At 39.7% G+C, this 10599-nt stretch overlaps 1 protein-coding gene and 1 non-coding gene across 3 annotated transcripts; one reads left to right on the forward strand and one right to left on the reverse strand.

Moving 5' to 3' along the window:
* Positions 1-457: 457 nt before the first annotated feature.
* si:dkey-51e6.1 lies at positions 458-10599 on the reverse strand. 2 transcript variants are annotated; one of them, XM_057841540.1, is made up of 3 exons: positions 10389-10599; positions 9592-9716; positions 458-5738 (listed from the first exon to the last, which is right to left on the reverse strand). In XM_057841540.1, exons 1-3 carry the CDS (start codon positions 10528-10530, stop codon positions 5646-5648), a joined length of 360 nt encoding a protein of 119 aa, XP_057697523.1. In that variant the 5' UTR covers positions 10531-10599; the 3' UTR covers positions 458-5645. The 2 variants fall into 2 exon arrangements, with proteins under 2 accessions (XP_057697523.1, XP_057697522.1); XM_057841539.1 differs by lacking the exon at positions 9592-9716 and adding an exon at positions 7580-7704 and having other exon boundaries at positions 10389-10592.
* Positions 9950-10022, forward strand: trnak-cuu (transfer RNA lysine (anticodon CUU)). The gene has a single exon. It is a non-coding gene; the product is annotated as a tRNA-Lys (tRNA).

The raw sequence follows: 10599 nt of genomic DNA on the forward strand, positions 1-10599 counted from the left end.
AGTAAAAGTGAAGTCGACAGTTTTGACCATTATGGAGTAATTTTGCCATGTCGTCCTGAATAAATGCATTTTTATTATTTCATATTCCATTCAGCACAAGACTGTTATTTGTCATGACCATGCCATTTATTTAGCAATTGGGGAAAATACTTGGATAAAAAGAATATCCTGTAAAAATATTGAAGTAAAGAGACAGAAACAATGACATTTTGCCGCTCTCTTCGTCGCGTTTTCCTCGTTGTGAATAGTTCCCCATTGACGGGCTGACTGGTCCTTCTCAAGCCATTTACTGGACTGTCTCAGAAAATTAGAATACACAATATTCTGACTGTCTCAGGAAATTAGAATATTGTGTGTTCTAATTTCCTGAGACAGTCCTGTATATATACACAGGACTGTCTCAAAAAATTAGAATATTGTGTATTCTAATTTTCTGAGACAGTCCAGTACAGTATATAGCTATTGGGGAAAAATACTTGGATAAAAAGAATATCCTGTAAAAATATTGGAGTAGAGAGACTGAAACAATGACATTTTGCGGCTCTCTTCGTCGCGTTTTCCTCGTTCTGAATAATTCCCCCTCAATGGGCTGAAAAGTAAAACCGATGAGCCCAGTCTACCGCTGACGTCATCCACCTGTTGGGGACGCTAAAGCCCTATAATGGTAGGTGTGGCTAACCGGCAGATTAAAAGACTAATTTCTCGTCATCTGTGCTTTGCTAAATTGTTGTATATAGTCGAATCGTCTCAAAATATGATTCTAATTCACATAATAATACCATTTAAGACTTTTTTTCTCGAGTCGTATGCTCTTTAAAGAGCAATTGAAACCAATTTTTACCAAACAATTTAAGTCAAGTGTGTGCCCAGTCACTGATGAGTGGTTTAAATCTGCCCTGCCCACTATAAAACACACACCTGATAAGAATTGTCTTGATGAGAAGCACTGTCTGATGTGCATCATGGCTCGGTCAAAAGAGCTGTCTAAAGACCTGCGATCAAGGATTGTTGATTTTGAAGGAAAATAGTCGATTTATCCTTGTTACAGGTTGTTTTATTCTTATAAAGAACAGGAGATGATGACATAGAATTCGGAAATGAAAAAGAACAAAGAATTTACACTGAAAGACACACAGACAGAATAAACGAGACATGGTCCGGACGACACGCAAGACAAAAGTGTTTTTCTCACTCTGGTTGAAGTCCTTTTCTCTCTAACTTGGTGGTGGGTAAAGTTCCTTGGAATGTGCATTGTGAACCCCTATAGCTAATGTTTTCCAGATGTGCTGCTACTCGAAGGCATACACGGTCTTAAGTTGGAGAATGCAATGTCCATATATAATTATTGTGAATAAATGGAAATATAATTCTTCAATTTGTATAAAGCTGGGAAAGGATACAAAACCATCTCTAAAAGTCTGGATGTTCATCATTCGACAGCCAGAGAAGTTGTCTACACATGGAGAGAGTTTGGCACTCTTGCTTCTCTCCCAAGGAGTGGCCGTCCAACAAAGATGACGCCAAGAGTCCAGTGCAGAATACTCAGAGATGTAAAAAAGAACCCTAGAGTGTCTGCTAAAGACTTACAGAAATCACTGGTACAGTCCAATATCTCTGTGCACACATCAACTATGGGTAAAACTATAGCCAAGAATGGTGTTCATGGGAGGACTCCACAGAAGCCACTGCTGTTTAAAACAAACAAACATTGTTGCTCATTTAATGTTCGCAAAAAGGCACTTGAACACTCCACAGAAGTTTTGGCAAAATATTTTGTGGACTGATGAAACCAAAGTTGAATTGTTTGAGTGTAACACACAACATCATGTGTAGAGGAAAAATCGAAGAGCTCACCGACATCAACACCTCATCCCCACCGTGAAGCATGGTCGAGGGGTCATGATGATTTGGGGCTGTTTTGCTTACTCAGGGCCTGGACATTTTGCAGTCATTAATGGAAGAATGAATTCAGTTTATCAGGATGTTTTGCAGGAAAACCTGAGGCCATCTGTCAGACAGTTGAAGCTAAAAAAAAAGGTCGGATGCTGCAACAAGACGATCCAAAACACACAAGTAAATCAACTCCAGAATTGCTTCAGAAGATCAAAATACTAGTTCTGGAGTGGCTAAGTCAAATTCCAGACTTGAACCCCATTGAGATGCTGTGGCATGACCTAAAGACAGCGATTTATGCCAGACATCCCAGGAATCTGACTGAACTACAGCAATTTTGTAGAGAAAATGGGCCAAGATTCGTCCTGATCGATGTGCCAGACTGATCTGCAACTACAGGAAGCGTCTGGTTGAAGTTATTGCTGCCAAAGGCGGGGCCACAAAATATTAACTGTGATGTTTCACTTACTTAATTTCCCCCCCTTCTGTCATTGATTGCATACTGTCCTCATTAAAATATGAAAACCTATAAATGTTTGGGTGGTTTTAGTTAAAGCATACACCGTTTATTTATCTGTTTGATTTTGACAAAGATCAGATTACATTTGATGGTGATTTTATGCAGAAAGGGTGTTCGATAAATTCTGATCGGGCAGCACAGGGTAGTTCTGCTTTGTAGTTAAGTTATAGCCTCCCCAAAAATGAAAACATTTGAAAGCGAGACTGAATTTCATGCATGTAAATAAAAGTCAATAGATTTTTAAGACCTTTCACAGTAATATTTTAGACCTTTTATGACATATTAGGAGAAATTTAAAAAAAATAATCCAATCATTTGAATATAATTTAAGCCTTTTTAAGACTCCACGAATTAAGTTTAAGTCATTCTTAAAGGTTTCCATTTGAAGGAACAAAACTTTAATTTTCTGTTGTGGGCTTGTCCGTATGACAGCATTCCTCCCTTCAGACACTAAACTGGAGCAAATTTCCGCGAAAAGGGCAGAGTCCCACAGATAAGACTTTTCCCTGCTTGCTCTTTGAGAGTAACGGAAAGTTTAGCGGTTCGCAGGAAACCGGCTCCGGTTTAAGGATGCGACTTGGAAGGAAGGCAGCCTTTTGTTTTCCTCAGTGCAAGGTCACAGGGTAATTGGCCATGTTGCAAGTATGCTATGTTGGGTCCTCTGTTCAAGCTGAGGACCCCTCCAATTCCTCTTCAAGTAAGATTCATGCCAAAACAATGAAGGTGATGATAAAAATGGCTCCAGTGATTAGGTGCCAACATACAACTTTTGGAACTCTCTCACCTCAATACGCGAAAACACCAGGAAGAGGATGTAGTGGTGATTATGTACTCAGAAATTCCATTAGTTTAAGGTGCCTGTGACAGCATAAAAAAAATCTTAAAAGGCATTATTATGTGAGTTAGAATCATGTTCTGAGACGATTCGACTATACACAACAATGTGGCAAAGCGCAGATGACAAGAAATTTGTCTTTTAATCTGCCTTTCGAGCCCCGCCTGTCATTATAGCACTCAAGCGTCCCCAACTGGATGACGTCGTCGGCAGGTTCACAATTTCATCTGATTTAGAATTCAGCCCATTGAGGGGGAAGATTCAGAACGAGGAAAATGTGACAGAGAGCAGCAATATCTTTACAGGATTTTCTTTTTATCGGAAGTATTTTTCCCCAATTGCTAAATAAATTGTATGCTCATGACAAATAACAGTCTTGTGCTAAATTGAATATAAAATATTTAAAAATGCATTTATTCAGTACGACAGTGCAAAATTACTGCATAATGGTCAAAACTGCCAACTTCTTCCTCTCCCGAATGGTATTTTATGCCACCGCAGTTAGTCCGGCTTTTGTCATTTCCCTGCCCCGGCTTCGGAGACGGTGGAAAGAGCGTAAACAAAACAGGAGGCGTGACAGCTACCCGACATGCTAACCCGAACCGAGGAGCTTTTCCAAGTCTTATTCTTGCCTTTTGAAAATTAAAAATCACACAAAACTACCCCTACTCTGTCACACACGGCGGCGGGGTTGATTGTCTTCACCGATTGGGCAGCCCCCGGCGGTGAGCAAGTTTTGGCTCATCCTTCCCCTGCTGTGGGCAGGAGTGCTCGTTTGCCCCGGGACACAGGTGGGAAATGACCGCCGGACAAACCGGCTGACTTTGGAGCGGGGGGCTGCTTGCGGCCAAGCCAAGGAAAGCGTATTCTCGGCGGGCCCGCAAATAGGACCGGGGGGTGGAAGTGACCATGGTGTGTGACAAGCCGCTGGTCGTCGGCCGGGTGGCCTTCTCAGTGGACAAGCAGCATTGTCACCCACAAAATGTAAGTCACCTCTGTATTAAAACGTGTGCCATGACTCCAGTATTTGACATAATATAAAACACGAAGCTTACTCACTTCCTCGTCGGTCCATTGGTCCCACAGTTGTCGGACTTGCTTTGGCCATTATCCCCGGTGAACAGGAACGTTTTGAAACCCAAAAAGGCTCACACCCCTCTCAGTTGTGCAGGAACAAAAGCCTGCAGCACATTAGGCTGGGATGATTCGAAAAATAAATGAAATAATCCGCAAAATCAGCTGAATCCTCAGTCGTTCTGCAAACTACAGTATTGGCTGTATACTGAAGATGATTAGCCTGCTGACGTCACATTCGCATTCTTTGTCAATCCAGGAAGTCACTTGTTTTTTATGGCGCGGGATAAAAAAAAAACAAAAACATATATATATCGATTGCTTCCACACACATCCAAGCAGTCCGTGTACTGTTCTCTTTATGTGTTAGGCTTCCAAGTGTTAACATAGATAAACAGCAAGCCAAACTCCTTTTCAAGAGCCAGGAAGTGAGCGTCCAAGCTCCTTTTATTGACCTCTTTCAGACCAAAAAGTCACACTGACAACAATGAATCGGAGTGAAACTATAAAAAAGAAACACAAAATATATGCTCAATGAAATGCTAACATGGCGAGGCTAACATTAGCACGTCTCAAATAGATGCTAAAACATTTTATTCAGGAGCATAAAATACCGCGTGAAATATGAAATAAACATGATTACTGCTGCACTTTAAGGGCATTACACTCACTGGCCACAATATTGTAATGCCGAAGAAATCATTTTTTTTAAGGCTCAAACAAATGACCGTAAAGAAAAGTGGGTTTGTATATTACATTCATCCATCTATTTAATTATATGCACGGTAGGATAGTTATTTTAAGTTTATTTCATTTACGGTTAAATGCTCTCCTTGCCCCTGTGATTTGGGTGGGTGGGGGGCTTGAGATAAATTTAAAGAGCTATTTCCAGACTGTCAATATTTGTTCAATACGGAGTCAGCTCAAAGAGAGTTGTAGTTTCACTTTCCTGGCTTCTATTTAGTCAGCCGCCAAGCAAGATTATAAACAACAATTCAATCTCGTACAGCTCTGAAATGTCAACATTTAATCACAATAACAAGTGAAAGCTTCTCTTTCCTTTTGAGGACTGGGAAGAAAAATGAAACCCTTCCTCTGAATCAAAGTATGACTGATTCCAAAATGTCTCACTTCCTCCTATCCTAAAAGCAAAAGTATGAGCGAGTCATTCTAAACCTGATAAAGGTTTAATCATCCTCCTAATCTTTGAAAAACAATAACACATGCAGTTTGGTGAATTTTTTCCATTACAAGGAATGAAGCACACAGACGAATAGAATTTGACTCCGGTGTTCTAATTAGTGCAAATGTAAAGAAATTATCTTATTTTTTGTCATCACTCCAGGTGATCTCGTAGTCGCTGAAGACGCTCTTCAATTTCTCTGCTGACACAGAATGATCTGCTTTGCCGAAACCCTGAAAAGACAAACGGAGACGTGACAAGGCACTCTACAGACTTAATCAAGTACAATTGCATCACAAATTTTCTTTTACAAAGATAATAATGCTAAGGTCCTAATGTTGATGTAATTTACTGTAATATATTATCCTGAGCAGTGTTGTTTTTGCCAGCCCTTTTAATTTTTGTTTTAGTCTTAGTCTTTTTGGACCAAAATACTTTTTAGTCTGAGTCATATATTCGTCATTTCAAAATGTGTTTGTCTTAGTCTAGTTTTAGTCGACGAAATCTCATACAATTTCCGTCAAGTTTAAATCGATAGATACTCAAAATGTTTTCGTCTGTAAAATTCAAAGGTTCTAGTCCCAGAATAAGTAAAGGTTTCCAACAATTTTGAATGAACATAGACAGACAAGCACATTGTAGCATCTACAAGGACAATACCAACTTGGTGATGATAATACACACTCAGCAGGTACAGAGATTCCTCGATTTTGACGGTTAATGGGAACCAGAACCCGCCGCGATAAGTGAAAAACCGCGAAGTAGCCCCCCTCAAAAAAGAATTTTTTTTGTGTGTGTGTGTCTTCAGATTTAGCATTGGAAAGAGATATACAGTATATATTAGACTTTTTTTTTTTCTTGTTTCCCCCCAAAGTCTAATAAAAAAATATATTTCAATAAATGTTTTTTAAGCACTTCAGATGTTTTAAACATGCTACTGTCCCACCGAATTATTTTTAAACAAGAATAAAGCAGAAAAATGCTAGGCTTTATTATGTGACCACTCAAATCCACTCACGCTGCTCATTTACACACAATGAGTTGCCGCAGCAACTGTTTAACAAGTTAAACAATGATTGACACGTGCGACGCTTTGATTTTGCCAGAGAACCGAACTTCAAACATTAAACGTCTGTAGCGAAGTAGCGAGGGATCACTGTGAATTTTTCTCAATTAAACCCACCAGGAAGCCACGAACTGTATGTAAAAAAATGTTCGTGTGTTTAACACTGGGAAGCCTGCGATTTTTTTTTGGTTTTGCCATTTTTTGTTGTTGTTGCCAGACTCTACGATGTCTAGTCAAGCAATCAGTATTCCCCAGTAATTGCTACTAGCTAAATGCCATTTCACCAACTGGCTCTACTCTGGATTTACTGACCAGAAAAGCCGAGTTGCTCTGCTTTAGACTGGCCAGTGTTCTAAGAGGATGCTTGCCATTCTGAAGCTAATGCTAACGCGAATGCTACGCAAATGGTGGAAGCTACATTTAGCGTCTGATGATTACTCGGCACAGACCTTTATAGTCTTAAACAGCATTGCTTATTCTCTCTTGCCAAGATTAGAAAACAAATCTTACCATGTTTCCAAACAAGCAAGATGGAGCGTAGCCTAGCTTTAGACATATCCTAAACTGCGGTGAGGAGAGGCGCAAAACATCTCACATGAGTGACACGACCCAAACACAGCTACGGCTGAAAATGTCACGAAATGGGCACATATGACAGACACTATGTCGCATTTTTGTCTTGTCGTCTCGTCAGACCAAAACTGGCATTTGTTTCGTTATGTTCTAGTCTCCCAAGCCACGTTTTTAGCTCGTCATCGTGACGTCATCGTCATGAAAAAAATTGTTCGTTAATGAAATATTTTCGTTATCATCATTGTTGATGAAAACAACACTGATCCTGAGAAAAACTGAGCCTTTGTAAGGGCATTTTTTAAAAATATACAGCTCTTGAAACAGATCCCAATAGAAGGATTAATTCAAAAATACCTTAAGTGTAAACCTAAACCTAAAACACTTTTAATGCACAATATTGTAAGTCTGATCTCATTTCAATTGAAAATGGCTTACAGTGGACTCTCCGAACACCCTGATTTTTCTCTCTTGACTGTTGTGCTCAATTTTCCCTCCACCGAGGCATTGACACTCCATCCCCAAGGCCTCCACGGCTGGCTTCACCTTCTCAAAAATATGATCTGCAAATAATTCATAACACACCGAAGATACCGGGTCAAAATAGCACACTCTTGATATGAACAAGAGGATTGTGAACCTACAACGGCCAACAACGAAATAATTGAAAAAATTGGTGAGTTAATTTCGAAGTTAAGGCTATTACTCTGTTATTTAAAAAAAAAAAAAAATCAGCGTTTTTGTACTTTTTAAGAAGGTAAACGTAGTAAGATAAACCCAATTCAATGTTTTTGATGTTCCAACAAGTGAATGTTCTTTACTCGACTGAATTATGAGTTAGGCTACTAGCTTGTTGTTTCAAAAAGTACTCAGTGTTTTTAGTGTATTTTTTTTAAGTCTGTAAACGTAGTGAAACTAACCACAATCAATGTTGATGTTCTGTGTAGCCTCATTGAAAAGTTTTTTTCTTTTACTTGCTTGAGTTTGGCTACTGACCTGTTGTTTTAAATAGTCCTTTTTTAGATGTAGTTTACTCCTACCCCAGAGGTAATGTGTAAGTATTATTTGCTACAAACGTGGTCATTAACCATGTGTTTTCATTATGAAAACATTTTTTGTATGCCAATTTATAATGTGTTTTTAACGTGTTGCTCAAGTTTATATCTTCGAGATGGCTCCAATATTCAAAAGGAGACCCGATCGATGGGATGATCCATTTTAAGGGCGTCGGTTTTGGATGTGCTTGTGGACAAAAGAAGTAGTGTATTACCTGATGGAAGGCTACATTTTTATTTATTTTTTGTTATCCCCAGACTAAGAAGTGTTACGGTTCCGTCATTTTCACCTGCACCTCCTGTCACCAATCTCCACATTGGCCTCCACTCTGCAATCAACTGTCTGCCACTATAAGAGACCGGTCTGCACGTCATTCGATGCCAGGGCTTCACCTAACCATGTATGGTAACGTACAGCCCACTCTACTGACAAACTTTGCGGCTTATGTATTGTACTTTCTCCACAGCAATACCAAACCTACTCGGCCTTTCAGCACAGTCAGGAAATCTGCAGAGCCACCATCGCTACTCGGTTTTGCCTTTGTTGAATAAATATGCCTTCGGGCTGCTTCTGATTGCCGACTTCTCATTGCTGCAGTTCTGTCTTTATTTATATACCATTATATAACTTTCTGGTAGTTACAGTTGCTCAATTAAATGGAGCGACACGACTGGGAATCGAATCCCCATTTTGTGCGCTATTTTTTGTAAGTAATCGTAGGGCGCAGGCGCGACATATGCGCGATGGACTTGGCTCTGCTTTAGACTCGCCAGTGTTTTAAAAGGACGCTCGCCATTCTGAAGCTAATGCAAATGCTATGCTAACGCTAAGAGTTACATTTAGCGTCTGATGATCACTGGGCACAGAGCTTCAAAGTCTTAAGTAGCATTGCATATTCTCTCTTGCGAAGAAAAAACACATCTTACCATGTTTCCAAACAAGCAACATGGAGCGCAGCCAAGCTTTAGACACATCCTAAACTGCAGTGAGGAGAGTGCAGCACATCTCACATGAGTGACACGACCCAAACACTGCTACAATGCCAGCTGACGTACTCCACGTACAATGTGAAAATGTTACGCATTGTGCACATGACAGAAACTATGTCGCATTTTTGTCTCGTCTAGTCTCTCAAGCTACGTTTTTAGCTTGTCATCGTCATGAAAAAAAATTGTTGGTTGATGCAATATTTTCGTTATTGTCATTGTTGACGAAAACAACACTGATCCTTAGAAAAAACAGCCTTTGTAAAGGCATTTTTATATACAGCTCTTGAAACAGATTCCAATAGAAAGACATTAATTAAAAAATACCTAAAGTGTAAACCTAAACCCGAAACACTTTTAATGCACAATATTGTAAGTCTAATCTAATTTTTATTGAAAATGGCTTACAGTGGACTCTCCGAACACCCTTATTTTTTTCTCTTGACTTTTGTACTCGATCTTCCCTCCACCGAGGCATTGACACTCCATCCCCAAGGCCTCCACAGCTGGCTTGACCTTCTCAAAAATATGATCTGCAAATAATTCATGGCAAACCAAAGATACCGGCTCAAAATAGCACACTCTTTAAATGAACATTGAATAGTAGTTTTTGCGATCTAGTATATAGGTGTCATTCTCCAAATCAGTTTCATTTTGTGCAGCCTGAGAAAAATGCTGTCATTTACCTTAGCTTTTGTAGCAAATTAGCAGCACCGATCGCCGGATCTATTTAAATAGATATTCGTGTCCAAGTGGCCGCTATCCCGCCCGGCTAGCTCAGTCGGTAGAGCATGAGACTCTTAATCTCAGGGTCGTTGGTTCGAGCCCCACGTTGGGCGACTTCTTTTGCAAGGGAAACTACCAAAATTATTACCCTGGTAACGGACACGTGTTTCAAATTGTCTCTGCAAATCTCTCTCTCTCTATATATATACATATATATATACATATCATCCTTTGTACAATTTAAACTGTTGAATGTTTCTGCCTCGTTCATTTCCTAAACGACATTCTTATTTATGTTCTGCTTTCAAAGATAAGCTGTTGTTTCATTTGATTCATTAGTCTTTAAATACAATGGGTACGCATTTTGTTTTCAATGCGTTCTGTACTGATAGAGTCTACTGAACAGTGAATTTAAAACTGAAAAGAGGCAAAAGCTTGACACATGTAGTCTGCACTAGTGCAAATGAGTGTCAACTTACTGTGATACTCGGCACTTTTTGTACCGCGGACAATGTCTTTGCAAACGTCGCCGCCTTTCACGTTCACTCGGACCAAAATATACTTGAAGGTTCCTTCCGGATCAATCTCTACATCGGCGACTGCGGCCAGGGAGTCCGACATGCTTATTGTCTGTTTTGATGACGTTTTAACTGTCAAAGCTCAGGGAAATACAGAAGCCTTATATGGACA

Source organism: Corythoichthys intestinalis, chromosome 7 (genome assembly GCF_030265065.1).
Source record: "Corythoichthys intestinalis isolate RoL2023-P3 chromosome 7, ASM3026506v1, whole genome shotgun sequence".
Lineage (NCBI taxonomy): Eukaryota > Metazoa > Chordata > Actinopteri > Syngnathiformes > Syngnathidae > Corythoichthys > Corythoichthys intestinalis.

Bases quoted from the DNA above. Each gene is read 5' to 3' on its own strand.
- si:dkey-51e6.1 (XM_057841540.1), bottom strand. From the start codon at position 10,530: ATGTCGGACTCCCTGGCCGCAGTCGCCGATGTAGAGATTGATCCGGAA. The intron at 9,717-10,388 runs GTAAGTTGACAC...AATTATTTGCAG, and splicing joins AAAAAGTGCCGAGTATCACA to ATCATATTTTTGAGAAGGTC. The intron at 5,739-9,591 runs GTAAGCCATTTT...TTGTCTTTTCAG, and splicing joins GGGTGTTCGGAGAGTCCACT to GGTTTCGGCAAAGCAGATCA.